Source organism: Pseudophryne corroboree, chromosome 3 (assembly GCF_028390025.1).
Source record: "Pseudophryne corroboree isolate aPseCor3 chromosome 3, aPseCor3.hap2, whole genome shotgun sequence".
NCBI classification, from domain to species: domain Eukaryota; kingdom Metazoa; phylum Chordata; class Amphibia; order Anura; family Myobatrachidae; genus Pseudophryne; species Pseudophryne corroboree.
Window position 1 is genome coordinate 630,307,783 of NC_086446.1, and position 15,590 is coordinate 630,323,372.

The following is a 15,590-nucleotide window of genomic DNA, read 5'->3' on the forward strand; positions in this document are numbered from 1 at the left end:
TGGCAGAAATTGTTTTTCTGACATCCTCTCTTAACTAAAAAAAAAAATTCAGAAAAATTTGGGTGGTGGACACATCTGGTTGAACTGACATGGAATAACCCACCAGGATAAAACCAATTTGTAGAAAATACAGTATGACTTACCTGTTTTTTCATCTTCAGTGGGCTGAGGAAGTCGGAAATAACTGTGTGCCAGACCTCTGATAAAAGCTTTAGTGCTGTCTACACAGCGATGCTTAGAGCTGGTGATAAAAGACATTTTATATTTAAGGAACTTGTCAACAGTGAAAAGAGCAGGGAAGAGGGAAGCCAGCCTGTAAGCGAGATTCTTCATGTCCTCCTCGCCTTTCTTCACCAGCTGTCCATCCATCCAGTCTTCATACCACATATCCCAGCTCTGCAGCTCCTTCACCAGCTCAGATTTGCTCTCGCTTTTTTGGATTAGGCTATACATTTTCTTCAGCTTCATAATTTGCTTTTTGGTCGGATATCTTGTGCCATGCCTGATCACAGAGACTACCTGGAGTGGAGTGCAAGTATTGGGCAGAAGATCCTGTTTTCTGGTAACCAAAAGCGGATTTGTCAGAAGAAAGGGATTCACTTCTTCATATCTGGTCTTGGTCCCAAAGTAGAAGGCTAACCTTGGAGCTTCGTTAGTTACAGAGGTCGATCTACCAACGCTGCAGAACCATGTGGCACAAATGAGAAAGATCTGGGCAGCTCTAGGGGCACATTTTCTGTAGGTGCAGGATATAAATCTCATGGTGGAATGGTCAGGGAAAGCTGGTGCTACAGCTATATACTGAATAGGGAAGCAAGGATAGTCTGGAGTTAGCCAACTACTTGTACAATTTAGGCCTTCACAACAGCACTTAAATGTGCAAAGATTCCTCTCATCTATGGACAGTCCTGCAAATAATGATGACAATTAAAACATAAATAACATACCATTACCTTTTAAATTAATCTATTAATAATCATGGGATTTTTTGCAACTAATAAATATCACAGGTAATTAAAACATAAAATAATACACAGTGACCTCCACCTAAAACTACATTATTATCATTTTATGAAGTTCTTGGGATTTATAGCGGACATATAAATTATAAATGCAGAGCGCCCTGTGTTATGCTATTGTCAGGCAGGGGATGTGTTTTCCGAAAGGTATTATCTCTAGGGAAAATGACAGAGATAAGGGGCATATTTATTAATGGATTCTAAACCTGATAATTATAATTTCTTATTACAGGTTGAGTATCCCATATCCAAATATTCCGAAATACGGAATATCCCGAAATACAGACTTTTTTGAGTGAGATTGAGATAGTGAAACCTTTGTTTTCTGATGGCTCGATGTACACAAACTTTGTTTAATACACAAAGTTATTAAAAATATTGTATTAAATGACCTTCAGGCTGTGTGTATAAGGTGTATATGAAACATAAATGAATTGTGTGAATGTACACACACTTTGTTTAATGCACAAAGTTATAAAAAATATTGGCTAAAACTACCTTCAGGCTGTGTGTATAAGGTGTATACGAAACATAAATGCATTCTGTGCTTAGACCCATCACCATGATATCTCATTATGGTATGCAATTATTCCAAAATACGGAAAAATCCCATATCCAAAATACCTCTGGTCCCAAGCATTTTGGATAAGGGAGACTCAACCAGTACTGCTATTTGTGGCAATAACAAATTATTGTTCACCCAAATGTAGGTACAAATATATGCAGGGATAGAGTCGCTGAAAGTAGCAGAGAGGGGAAAGGGAGGATTTAATAAAAACTTTCAAATATATCAAGGGTTTTAACAAAGTCCAGGAGGGAAACATTCTACAAAAGGAAGATAAGTATTAGAACACTGGACATGCACTGAGACTGGAGGAAGGCAAGTTCAGGGGAAATTTGAGGAAAAATTACTTTACAGAAAGGGTAATGGACAAATGGAATAGCCTCCCATCAGAGCAACAGTAGAGCAATTTAAACATGCATGGGATAGACATAAGGATATTCTTACAAAGAACTAAGGATCAAATAGGATTTGAGGTAATTAGACTATATGGGCCAAGTGTTTCTTATCTGCCATCACATTCTATGTTTCTATGTTTAGCCTGTCCCTGCAATGTGTTAGAAGTGACACTAATGCTATCCATTCACCTCTTCTTTTAGACCCTGCAATGCTATGGCGCATGTGCAGCCTAATGATCACGCATGTGTGGGTGTCCATTGCTGGGGATGGATACTGCAAATCCCTCTCCCGGTAAACGCTGCAGAGTGTAGCCCGATGACTACAATAGCCAACGCCATCTACAGATTGCGTTACCTACAAGGGCCAAGGTCCAGAAACCTATGGTGACTGATTTTAGGGAGATACTTGTTATTTGTGAGTACCCCCCCAATAATGTGTAATTATTGGGATATCCCACCCCAAAGAAGATAAAGTGGGGAAGATCAGAACCAGCTAAACAGAGGCGACTTTATACATAAATTATTGTCCTTCGCTTAACTGGTTCTAGGGTGTGTCAAGAAATTTTAAAGAAGGTAGGCAAGTGGTGACATCTCTGCCAAAACAAAGGTGCAAGTGGGTAGGGAAGGATTGTGCTTGAAATAAGTGAACTATCAATTAGCAAATTCCAAGATAATACTCACATAAAGTTGAGGCTGCTAAGGAATCCGCATTTCCATTCCCTAAATAATACCTGTACCTCAGGCATGCTACTAGACTAATCAAAGATACAAGTATACTCAGCAACATTTAAAAAACATGGAATCAGTTTATTTATTTTAGAGAAAACTAGGTGCTGTAGCTCGGCTAGTATCGTCTCGCGCCAACAAAGCTGCCTGACTGCGCCTCCTGCTTAAGAGCAGCTGCCTCTATGCTTACTAAATCCACACTGATGGCGAAATAATGTAAACGTGGTTATTTCCAGTTAATATTAAGCTTAAGCAAACTGCATAATGAACAGTGTCCCAAAACACTCATGCAACACATCCATATAATGGACAAGTCTATATGACTTTACTGTATCTAACAGCCGATCAAATACATTGTAAAATGACAGTACATCTACAGTATGCCATACATACACTTTGCAAAGCGCAAATCCGGCACACCATATAATGGATGGCGCACCCCTAATGTAGAGTAGTCAGAGATGGGAATGGCCCTCCAAGACTTGTAATAAGTGGAAAAAAAATGGTGCTTTTAATGTAACAGACAAATGTGTACATACTACCAACATACTGTACCCAATAAGGTGCAATGAGTGATTACTTTATCCTGGATCTAGATGTTTCTCTCCCAGGGTGCAGGCTCGGAGCAGCTGCCCTGTGGGCTAGCTAGCTAGCTGCGTAGTATAATATCAGTCACCAAGGTAAGAGCTGGATGCAGTGGTAACAGCTCACACCACGCACTCGCAGCTCATTGTCCCGCAGTCAGCATTGCTGAGGTTGCTGATGCCGCTGCCAGACAGCCCTGCAACTCTGTGCCGGAGCGCCGCGCATGCGTACACAGAGCGCAGCCTCAGCATTACACGGACGGTAGATGCTAGAATCAAGTGGGCTAAGGGACCTTTTCCGTAAGGGGGAGGAGTTACGACGCAAGGGGGAGGAGCTGGGCCAGCGGGATAGTTCCTCTACTATACACGCCACCAACTATTACCTTTAGTAATTAGGTGGTGAACGAAGCGGAGCGGAGCGAGCCACCGTGCCCGAAGCGTGGCGAGCGTACTTTTCGTGTACCCTGTTCGCCCGTAGCTCCTCCCCCTGGTGACGTAGCTCCTCCCCTAGGTACGTCACAAGGTCCCTTCAGCCACTCCGATATAGAACCAACCTTACACGGACGCAGGCGCGGCGGGGCGAGCGTCGAGCAGCGTGAGGGCCGGCGCATGCGTGTTCCCGATACTCTGAGGCCGTGCGGAAGTAGCAAGTACGGTAGAGGGACAACGTTGTTGTGTTGCTATGGGTTAGGCTAGTCGGAAGGAGAATGGAGTGTGACTTCTGCTTCGAGGACTCATTGTTCTCGGACACCAAGGATCGAACGGCGGAGACAGGGCGGCCGTACACAGCCAAGCGGTGTGAGCCCCAGGTAATGTCTCCGAGCAGCGTGGCTGGAAGGGAAATACGTGTCTCTGTGTCCTGCTTGTATATACATGTCCCTCCCTAACTTCTATGTACCGTATGTTTCTTCTTCTTCCCAGCCGTCTTACACAGTCCTCCTCCCTAGCTTATATAGTAATGTTATTGTATGCTGCCATAAGGGTTCCGCAGCGCCTAACAAAGTTCATATGTGCAGTACAAGTAAACAGTGACTTACAGTACAAGACTTACTATATAGGACAAGCACATGGTATATACATTGCTGCTTCAGCGGTTATGACACTCAAACATCAGGGTGGCAGACTCTGAGGGCTCGGTGTCATTGTAGAGAGTGTGGAGTAAATGATAGTATAAATAAGAGAAGGAAAAGCTCATGAGGGGAGAGGGCCCTGCCTGTGAAAGGTTACATTCTAAAGGGTATTGGCAGACAGGGGTGACATAGATGGGGTAGAGCGGGTTGGGTATGCATGACCACTGGTCAGCATACCTCTGCTGGTATCCCGGCAGCGGAATGTCACAGGAGGGGAGTTGTGGGGGTGAGCGCAACAAGCCTCTTGCGGGCTCGGTGGCCACCTGCGGCCGCCACAGGTTCTATTCCCACTCTATGGGTGTTGTGGACACCCATGAGTGGGAATAGTCCCTGCTAGTCGGTATGCCGACTGTCTGGATTCTCAAGGGGCGGGATGACTGGCAGTCACATAACAACTACATCCCGGTAGACCAGTGGGTAAGGATGAGAGATGGATGGCTTTGGTCAAGAAGTGGGTCTTGAGGGCCTGTTTGAGGTTTTGTGGAGAGTATTAGATAGAGAATTCCAGCGATAGCGAGCAGCAGGAGCGAAATGTTGGATGTGGAAGTTATCAGTTGGCAGGAGAGGCAGCATGCATTTGTGGTGTTAAGGGAGATTAGGTCAGAGGTGTAAATGGGAGAGGGGGGAACCTTATAAGGGAGTGTGAGAAGCTTAAATTGGATTTTGAGAAGAAGGGGAGCCAGTGTAGCACTTGTAGGAGAGGGGAAGGAGATGAACCAGGCAGCAGCATGGAGGACAGATTGGGTGTGGAGCGAGGTGGGAGTCAGGGAGGCCCGATAGGAGGATGTTACAGTAGTCCAATCTAGAGATGAGGGTGGCACCTAGACAACATTATCAGATAGTGTAGAGGTGGTCTTGACTATGAGATACATTTTGAAATATAGAGTTTCAGGAAGCATTGTGCCATACAGGATAAGATGGCTGACAGACAGGAGACATTATGGGAGAACACAGAGGGAAGAGAGGTCTAGGGAAGAGAAGTAAATTTGGGTATTGTCAGCATAGAGGTAGTAGCAAAGTCCAAAGGAAGTGATAAGCTTGCTTGCCAAAACAATAGAGAGCCAAGGACAGAACTTTGGGGTATCCTGATGAAGAGTTCCCCAGACAGCTTACAGCTGCTTGGCCATTTCTCTGACGTCCTAGTGGATGCTGGGAACTCCGTAAGGACCATGGGGAATAGACGGGCTCCGCAGGAGACTGGGCACTCTAAAAGAAAGATTAGGTACTATCTGGTGTGCACTGGCTCCTCCCACTATGACCCTCCTCCAGACCTCGGTTAGATTTCTGTGCCCGGCCGAGCTGGATGCACACTAGGGGCTCTCCTGAGCTCCTAGAAAGAAAGTTTATTTTAGGTTTTTTATTTTACAGTGAGACCTGCTGGCAACAGGCTCACTGCATCGAGGGACTAAGGGGAGAAGAAGCGAACCTACCTGCTTGCAGCTAGCTTGGGCTTCTTAGGCTACTGGACACCATTAGCTCCAGAGGGATCGACCGCATGGAACTGGCCTTGGTGTTCGTTCCCGAAGCCGCGCCGCCGTCCCCCTTACAGAGCCAGAAGCAAGAAGAGGTCCGGAAAATCGGCGGCAGAAGACTTCGGTCTTCACCAAGGTAGCGCATAGCACTGCAGCTGTGCGCCATTGCTCCTCATGCACACTTCACACTCCGGTCACTGAGGGTGCAGGGCGCTGGGGGGGGCACCCTGAGGGCAATATATGACACCTTGGCTGGCAAATCTACATCATATATAGTCCTAGAGGCTATATAGATGTAAAATGACCCCTGCCAGTATTCCAGAAAAAGCGGGAGAAAGTCAGTTGAAAAAGGGGTGGGGCTTCTCCCTCAGCACACTGGCGCCATTTTCTCTTCACAGTGCAGCTGGAAGACAGCTCCCCAGGCTCTCCCCTGTAGTTTTCAGGCTCAAAGGGTTAAAAAGACAGGGGGGGGCACAAAATTTAGGCGCAATATTGTATATACAAGCAGCTATTGGGAAAAATTCACTCAATATAGTGTTAATCCCAAAATCATATAGCGCTCTGGTGTGTGCTGGCATACTCTCTCTCTGTCTCCCCAAAGGGCTGTGTGGGGTCCTGTCCTCAGTCAGAGCATTCCCTGTGTGTGTGTGTGCGGTGTGTCGGTACGGCTGTGTCGACACGTTTGATGAGGAGGCTTATGTGATGGCAGAGCAGATGCCGATAAATGTGATGTCGCCCCCTGTGGGGCCGACACCAGAGTGGATGGATAGGTGAAAGGTATAAACCGACAGTGTCAACTCCTTACGTAAAAGGCTGTATGACGTAACAGCTATGGGACAGCCGGCTTCTCAGCCCGCGCCTGCCCAGGCGTCTCAAAGGCCATCAGGGGCTCAAAAACGCCCGCTCCCTCAGATGGCAGACACAGATGTCGACACGGAGTCTGACTCCAGTGTCGACGAGGTTGAGACATATACACAATTCACTAGGAACATCCGTTACATGATCCCGGCAATAAAAAATGTGTTACACATTTCTGACATTAACCCAAGTACCACTAAAAAAGGGTTTTATGTTTGGGGAGAAAAAGCAGGCAGTGTTTTGTTCCCCCATCAAATGAGTGAATGAAGTGTGAAAAAGCGTGGGTTCCCCCGATAAGAAACTGGTAATTTCTAAAAAGTTACTGATGGCGTACCCTTTCCCGCCAGAGGATAAGTTACGCTGGGAGATATCCCCTAGGGTGGATAAGGCGCTCACACGTTTGTCAAAAAAGGTGGCACTGCCGTCTTAGGATACGGTCACTTTGAAGGTACCTGCTGATAAAAAGCAGGAGGCTATCCTGAAGTCTGTATTTACACACTCAGGTACTAGACTGAGACCTGCAGATAGTGCTGCTGCAGCGTGGTCTGTAACCCTGTCAAACAGGGATACTATTTTGCGAACATAAGACGTCGTCTTATATATGAGGGATGCACAGAGGGATATTTTGCCGGCTGGCATCCAGAATTAATGCAATGTCCATTCTGTCAGGAGGGTATTAGAGACCCGACACTGGACAGGTGATGCTGACTTTAAAAGGCACATAGAGCCTTATAAGGGTGAGGAATTGTTTGGGGATGGTCTCTGGGACCTTGTATCCACAGCAACAGCTGGGAAGAAAATTTTTTACCTTAGGTTTCCTCACAGCCTAAGAAAGCACTGTATTATCAGGTACAGTCCTTTCGGCTTCAGAAAATCAAGCGGGTCAAAGGCGCTTCCTTTCTGCACAGAGACGAGGGAAGAGGGAAAAAGCTGCACCAGTCAGCCAGTTCCCAGAATCAAAATTCTTCCCCCGCTTCCTCTGAGTCCACCGCATGACGCGGGGGCTCCACAGGCGTAGCCAGGTACGGTGGGGGGCTGCCTCAAAAATTTCAGCGATCAGTGGGCTCGCTCACAGGTGGATCCCTGGATCCTTCAAGTAGTATCTCAGGGGTACAAGCTGGAATTCGAGGCATCTCCCCCCCGCCGTTTCCTCAAATCTGCCTTGCCGACAACTCCATAGAAAGCCAAAAGGAGAGATTTGGAAAAGACTCTTTTGTGGGAGCACTCTAATTCAGAGGTTATTAGTGTAATTTATAAATTGTTAAATAGAAACAATGATAGTTAACAAAAATCAAATTCAGGGAGTGACTACCTATGAAATTAAAGTAGCTTAGCGAGAATATTAATAAATTATTCGTGATCTCCAATACTCACGATTAGCAAATCGCCAGGAGCAAATTTCTGTGATGCTTTTGTCACCATAATTCTATGTGATATATCTAATGAAATAAGTGACCATCATTCATTCTGCGATTAATATCCATTACGGATTTTTGTAGATGCAGAGAATAAAATCATTGGCTGACAACTCCCTCAGGCAGGGAGGCTGTGCTAGAGGCAATTCACAAGCTGTATTCCCAGCAGGTGATAGTCAAGGTGCCCCTACTTCAACAAGGACGGGGTTACTATTCCACACTGTTTGTGGTTCCGAAACCGGACGGTTTGGTGAGACCCATTTTAAATTTGAAATCCTTGAACACATACATAAAAAAATTCAAGTTCAAGATGGAATCGCTCAGGGCGGTTATTGCAAGCCTGGAGGAGGGGGATTACATGGTATCCCTGGACATCAAGGATGCTTACCTACATGTCCCCATTTACCATCTTCACCAGGAGTACCTCAGATTTGTGGTACAGGATTGCCATTACCAATTCCAAACACTGCCGTTTGGACTGTCCACGACACCGAGGGTCTTTACCAAGGTAATGGCAGAAATGATGATACTCCTTCGAAAAAAGGGAGTTTTAATTATCCCGTACTTGGACGATCTCCTTATAAAGGCGAGGTCCAAGGAGCAGTTGTTGGTCGGAGTAGCACTATCTCGGGAAGTGCTACAACAGCACGGATGGATTCTATACATTCCAAAGTCACAGCTGGTTCCTACCACACGCCTACTGTTCCTGGGGGTGGTTCTGGACACAGAACAGAAAAAAGTGTTTCTCCCGCAGGAGAAAGCCAAGGAGCTGTCATCTCTAGTCAGAGACCTCCTGAAACCAAAACAGGTATCGGTGCATCACTGCACACGAGTCCTGGGAAAAATGGTAGCTTCTTGCGAAGCAAAATTCCATTCGGCAGGTTCCATGCAAGAACCTTTCAGTGGGACCTCTTGGACAAGTGGTCGGGATCGCATCTTCAGATGCATTGGCTGATAACCCTGTCTCCAAGGACCAGGGTATCTCTACTGTGGTGGCTGCAGAGTGCTCATCTTCAAGAGGGCCGCAGATTCGGCATACAGGACTGGGTCCTGGTAACCACTGATGCCAGCCTTCGAGGCTGGGGGGCAGTCACACAGGGAAGAAATTTCCAAGGACTTTGGTCAAGTCAGGAGTCGTCCCTACACATAAATATTCTGGAACTGAGGGCCATTTACAATGCCCTAAGTCTGGCAAGGCCTCTGCTTCAAAACCAGCCGGTACTGATCCAATCAGACAACATCACGGCAGTCGCCCATGTAAACCGACAGGGCGGCACAAGAAGCAGGATGGCGATGGCAGAAGCCACAAGGATTCTCCGATGGGCGGAAAATCACGTCTTAGCACTGTCAGCAGTGTTCATTCCGGGAGTGGACAACTGGGAAGCAGACTTCCTCAGCAGACACGACCTACACCCGGGAGAGTGGGGACTTCATCCAGAAGTCTTCCAACTGTTGGTAAACCGTTGGGAAAGGCCACAGGTGGACATGATGGCGTCCCGCCTAAACAAAAAACTAGATATTGCGCCAGGTCAAGGGACCCTCAGGCAATAGCTGTGGACGCTCTAGTGACACCGTGGGTGTACCAGTCTGTTTATGTATTCCCTCCTCTGCCTCTCATACCAAAGGTACTGAGAATAATAAGAAAACGAGGAGTAAGAACGATACTCGTGGTTCCGGATGGGCCAAGAAGAGCTTGGTACCCAGAACTTCAAGAAATGATATCAGAGGACCCATGGCCTCTACCGCTCAGACAGGATCTGCTACAGCAGGGGCCCTGTCTGTTCCAAGACTTACCGTGGCTGCGTTTGACGGCATGGCGATTGAATTCCGGATCCTAAAGGAAAAGGGCATTCCGGAAGAAGTCATTCCTACGCTGATAAAAGCCAGGAAAGAAGTAACCTCAAACCATTATTTGGCAAAAATATGTTGCGTGGTGTGAGGCCAGGAAGACAGAGGAATTTCAGCTGGGTCGTTTTCTGCACTTCCTACAGTCAGGGGTGACTATGGGCCTAAAATTGGGTTCCATTAAGGTCCAGATTTCGGCTCTGTCGATTTTCTTCCAGAAAGAACTGGCTTCACTGCCTGGAGTTCAGACATTTGTAAAGGGAGTGCTACATATTCAGCCCCCTTTTGTGCCTCCTGTGGCACCTTGGGATCTCAACGTGGTGTTGAGTTTCTTAAAATCACATTGGTTTGAGCCACTTAAAACTGTGGATTTGAAATATCTCACGTGGAAAGTGGTCATGTTATTGGCCTTGGCTTCGGCCAGGCGTGTGTCAGAATTGGCGGCTTTGTCATGTAAAAGCCCTTATCTGATTTTCCATATGGATAGGGCAGAATTGAGGACTCGTCCCCAGTTTCTCCCTAAGGTGGTATCAGCTTTTCACTTGAACCAACCTATTGTAGTGCCTGCGGCTACTAGGGACTTGGAAGATTCCAAGTTACTGGACGTGGTCAGGGCCTTAAAAATTTATATTTCCAGGACGGCTGGAGTCAGGAAAACTGACTCGCTTTTCTCTGACGTCCTAGTGGATGCTGGGAACTCCGTAAGGACCATGGGGAATAGCGGCTCCGCAGGAGACTGGGCACAAAAGTAAAAGCTTTATGACTAGCTGGTGTGCACTGGCTCCTCCCCCTATGACCCTCCTCCAAGCCTCAGTTAGATTTTTGTGCCCGGCCGAGAAGGGTGCATGCTAGGTAGCTCTCCTGAGCTGCTTAGAGTAAAAGTTTAAATAGGTTTTTTATTTTCAGTGAGACCTGCTGGCAACAGGCTCACTGCATCGTGGGACTAAGGGGAGAAGAAGCGAACTCACCTGCATGCAGAGTGGATTGGGCTTCTTGGCTACTGGACATTAGCTCCAGAGGGATGATCACAGGCTCAGCTTGGATGGGTCCCGGAGCCGCGCCGCCGGCCCCCTTACAGAGCCAGAAGAGCGAAGAGGTCCGGAAAAATCGGCGGCAGAAGACGTTCCTGTCTTCAATAAGGTAGCGCACAGCACTGCAGCTGTGCGCCATTGCTCTCAGCACACTTCACACTCCGGTCACTGAGGGTGCAGGGCGCTGGGGGGGAGCGCCCTGAGACGCAATAAAACACGTTTTAAACCTTATATGGCTAAAGAAATGCATCACATATAGCTCCTGGGCTATATGGATGCATTTAACCTCTGCCAGTTTTCCTAAAAAAAGCGGGAGAAAAGGCAGCCGAAAAGGGGGCGGAGCCTATCTCCTCAGCACACAAGCGCCATTTTCCCTCACAGCTCCGCTGGAAGGACGGCTCCCTGACTCTCCCCTGCAGTCCTGCTACAGAATCAGGGTAAAACAAGAGAGGGGGGGCACTAATTGGCAGATAATACAAATACAGCAGCTATAGAAGGGAGAAACACTTATATAAGGTTATCCCTGTATATATATATAGCGCTCTGGTGTGTGCTGGCAAACTCTCCCTCTGTCTCCCCAAAGGGCTCGTGAACAGGGAGGCAGTATTGGAAGCTATTCACAAGCTGTATTCCCAGCAGGTGATAATCAAGGTACCCCTCCTACAACAGGGAAAGGGGTATTACTCCACGCTGTTTGTGGTACCGAAGCCGGACGGCTCGGTGAGACCGATTTTAAATCTGAAATCATTGAACACTTACATAAAAAGGTTCAAATTCAAGATGGAGTCACTCAGAGCAGTGATAGCGAACCTGGAAGAAGGGGACTATATGGTGTCTCTGGACATCAAAGATGCTTATCTCCATGTCCCAATCTACCCTTCTCACCAAGGGTACCTCAGGTTTGTGGTACAAAACTGTCATCAGTTTCAGACGCTGCCGTTTGGATTGTCCACGGCACCACGGGTCTTTACCAAGGTAATGGCCGAAATGATGATTCTTCTTCGAAGAAAAGGCGTCTTAATTATCCCTTACTTGGACGATCTCCTGATAAGGGCAAGGTCCAGGGAACAGTTAGAGGTCGGAGTAGCACTATCTCAGGTAGTGCTACGTCAGCACGGGTGGATTCTAAATATTCCAAAATCGCAGCTGATTCCAACAACACGTCTACTGTTCCTAGGGATGATTCTGGACACAGTCCAGAAAAAGGTGTTTCTCCCGGAGGAGAAGGCCAGGGAGTTATCCGAGCTAGTCAGGAACCTCCTGAAACCAGGACAAGTGTCAGTGCATCAATGCACAAGGGTCCTGGGAAAGATGGTGGCTTCTTACGAAGCGATTCCATTCGGAAGATTCCATGCAAGAACTTTTCAGTGGGATCTGCTGGACAAATGGTCCGGATCGCATCTTCAGATGCATCAGCGGATAACCCTATCTCCAAGGACAAGGGTGTCTCTCCTGTGGTGGTTGCAGAGTGCTCATCTTCTAGAGGGCAGCAGATTCGGCATTCAGGACTGGATTCTGGTGACCACGGATGCCAGCCTGAGAGGCTGGGGAGCAGTCACACAGGGAAGAAATTTCCAGGGCTTGTGGTCAAGCATGGAAACGTCTCTTCACATAAATATCCTGGAACTAAGGGCAATTTACAATGCCCTAAGTCAAGCAAGGCCTCTGCTTCAGGGTCAGTCGGTATTGATCCAATCGGACAACATCACGGCAGTCGCCCACGTAAACAGACAGGGCGGCACAAGAAGCAGGAGGGCAATGGCAGAAGCTGCAAGAATTCTTCGCTGGGCGGAAAATTATGTGACAGCACTGTCAGCGGTGTTCATTCCGGGAGTGGACAACTGGGAAGCAGACTTCCTCAGCAGACACGACCTCCACCCGGGGGAGTGGGGACTTCACCCAGAAGTCTTCCACGTGATTGTAAACCGTTGGGAAAAACCAAAGGTGGACATGATGGCGTCTCGCCTCAACAAGAAACTAGACAGATATTGCGCCAGGTCAAGGGACCCTCAGGCGATAGCGGTGGACGCTCTGGTAACACCGTGGGTGTACCAGTCAGTGTATGTGTTCCCTCCTCTGCCTCTCATACCCAAAGTATTGAGAATCATAAGAAGGAGAGGAGTAAGAACTATACTCGTGGCTCCGGATTGGCCAAGGAGGACTTGGTACCCGGAACTTCAAGAGATGCTCACGGAGGACCCGTGGCCTCTACCTCTAAGAAAGGACCTGCTCCAGCAGGGACCTTGTCTGTTCCAAGACTTACCGCGGCTGCGTTTGACGGCATGGAGGTTGAACGCCGGATCCTGAAGGAAAAAGGCATTCCAGATGAAGTCATCCCTACCCTGATCAAGGCCAGGAAGGATGTAACCGCGAAACATTATCACCGCATTTGGCGAAAATATGTTGCGTGGTGTGAGGCCAAGAAGGCCCCTACAGAGGAATTTCAACTGGGTCGTTTCCTGCATTTCCTGCAAACAGGACTATCTATGGGCCTAAAATTAGGGTCCATTAAGGTTCAAATTTCGGCCCTGTCAATATTCTTCCAAAAAGAACTGGCTTCAGTGCCTGAAGTTCAGACGTTTGTCAAAGGGGTACTGCATATACAGCCTCCTTTTGTGCCTCCAGTGGCACCTTGGGATCTCAATGTAGTGTTGAGTCTCCTAAAGTCACATTGGTTTGAACCACTCACCACTGTGGAATTAAAATATCTCACATGGAAAGTGGTCATGCTGTTAGCCCTGGCTTCAGCCAGGCGTGTCTCAGAATTGGCGGCTTTATCATATAAAAGCCCTTACCTAATTTTTCATTCAGACAGGGCAGAACTGAGGACTCGCCCTCAATTTCTCTCTAAGGTGGTTTCAGCGTTTCACATGAACCAGCCTATTGTGGTGCCTGCGGCTACTAGGGACTTGGAGGACTCCAAGTTGCTGGACGTAGTCAGGGCCCTGAAAATATGTTTCCAGGACGGCTGGAGTCAGAGAATCTGACTCGCTGTTTATCCTGTATGCACCCAACAAGCTGGGTGCTCCTGCTTCTAAGCAGACGATTGCTCGTTGGATTTGTAGTACGATTCAGCTTGCACATTCTGTGGCAGGCCTGCCACAGCCAAAATCTGTAAAAGCCCATTCCACAAGGAAGGTGGGCTCATCTTGGGCGGCTGCCCGAGGGGTCTCGGCTTTACAACTTTGCCGAGCAGCTACTTGGTCAGGGGCAAACACGTTTGCTAAATTTTACAAATTCGATACCCTGGCTGAGGAGGACCTGGAGTTCTCTCATTCGGTGCTGCAGAGTCATCCGCACTCTCCCGCCCGTTTGGGAGCTTTGGTATAATCCCCATGGTCCTTACGGAGTTCCCAGCATCCACTAGGACGTCAGAGAAAATAAGAATTTACTTACCGATAATTCTATTTCTCATAATCCGTAGTGGATGCTGGGCGCCCATCCCAAGTGCGGATTGTCTGCAATACTTGTATATAGTTATTGTTACAAAAATCGGGTTGTTTATTGTTGTGAGCCATCTTTTCAGAGGCTCCTACGTTTATCATACTGTTAACTGGGTTCAGTTCACAAGTTATAGAAGAAGCAAGTGTTGGTATTTATCTGTGTCCAGGGCGCGTAAAAAAAGAAAAAGGTAATGAAACTTAACACATCCCTTGTCAAATGGGTATACGATGTCTTCTCCAGGTTATGCAGGCCTATGAGTCCTTTCGTTCAGGTGAATCTTCTCGTTATAAATGGCTCCCAGTTCATGTCAAAATGGAGAGAAATTAGAGAGAAAAGAAATGTGTAGCACCGTTTACAACAGCTAGAATCGAGAATTCCACACAATGAAAGTTTTTAAGGGCGTACCCCACTCACACAGAAACAAGTAAGTGGGTTCCCGTAAAGGTATCTTTATTGCTATTTTTTTTCACCAATCCCCTCAGGTTAAGTTCACGTAATTAAGCGTGCCTGAATCTCACACCACATGGGGTACTGTAAACACGTAGGGGTAGCGTCTGAGGCAATTTCAATGCGTACCCTCACTTACACAGAGCAAAGCCAGAACATTCATATAACGGTTTCTTTATATCGACGCGTTTCGGTCTCGAATGGACCTTAATCATGAATTCATGATTAAGGTCCATTCGAGACCGAAACGCGTCGGCCGACTGTACTGTGAGTAGTTTTTCTGGAAAAAGGGAATAATCACGCCGATTATTATCTCAAATTTTGCCTTTGGAATTTTTATTGTACTTTTAAATTTTTACTTTTTTATTTTTTCTGTCACCATGTGTGGTGATTTCTTTGTATGAATTTGGACTATGTCTGGAATAAAAAACCTGTTTTAGAAAGAAGGATTTTTTTTCATGACTCTGGTCTGGCATTTGGGAGAAAGAGTTCCTTTTCCTCTTGTGGATCCACCAAAGGGATACCAGTGAATCTATTTAAAGAAACCTTTATAGGAGTCATTCATCGTTTACTGAGTGAGTTGGGGTACGCACCTAAGGATTTTTGTTGATATAAAGAAACCGTTATATGAATGTTCTGGCTTTGCTCTGTGTAAGTGA

General features: G+C 47.0%; 2 protein-coding genes across 7 annotated transcripts in view; one reads left to right on the forward strand and one right to left on the reverse strand.

The window, feature by feature from the left end:
* The window catches only part of MINPP1 (multiple inositol-polyphosphate phosphatase 1), a 278,040-nt gene extending 274,251 nt beyond the window's left edge, over positions 1–3,789 (reverse strand). The window contains exons 1-2 of one of the 6 annotated variants that reach the window (XM_063961723.1): positions 3,673–3,789; positions 144–908 (exon numbers count right to left, since the gene is read on the reverse strand). In XM_063961723.1, coding sequence (XP_063817793.1) covers positions 144–762 — 619 coding nt within the window. In that variant the 5' untranslated portion in view covers positions 763–908; positions 3,673–3,789. Of the gene's footprint in view, positions 1–143; positions 909–2,168; positions 2,270–2,660; positions 3,013–3,244; positions 3,533–3,672 lie in introns of those variants that run through there. The other 5 variants (XM_063961718.1, XM_063961719.1, XM_063961720.1 and 2 more) reach the window with 5 other exon arrangements.
* A 29-nt stretch (positions 3,790–3,818) lies between these two features.
* The window catches only part of C3H8orf76 (chromosome 3 C8orf76 homolog), a 74,916-nt gene continuing 63,144 nt past the window's right edge, over positions 3,819–15,590 (forward strand). The window contains exon 1 of the mRNA XM_063961724.1: positions 3,819–4,098. Within this exon, the coding sequence (XP_063817794.1) occupies positions 3,997–4,098 (102 nt within the window). The 5' untranslated portion in view covers positions 3,819–3,996. The remainder of the gene's footprint in view (positions 4,099–15,590) is intronic.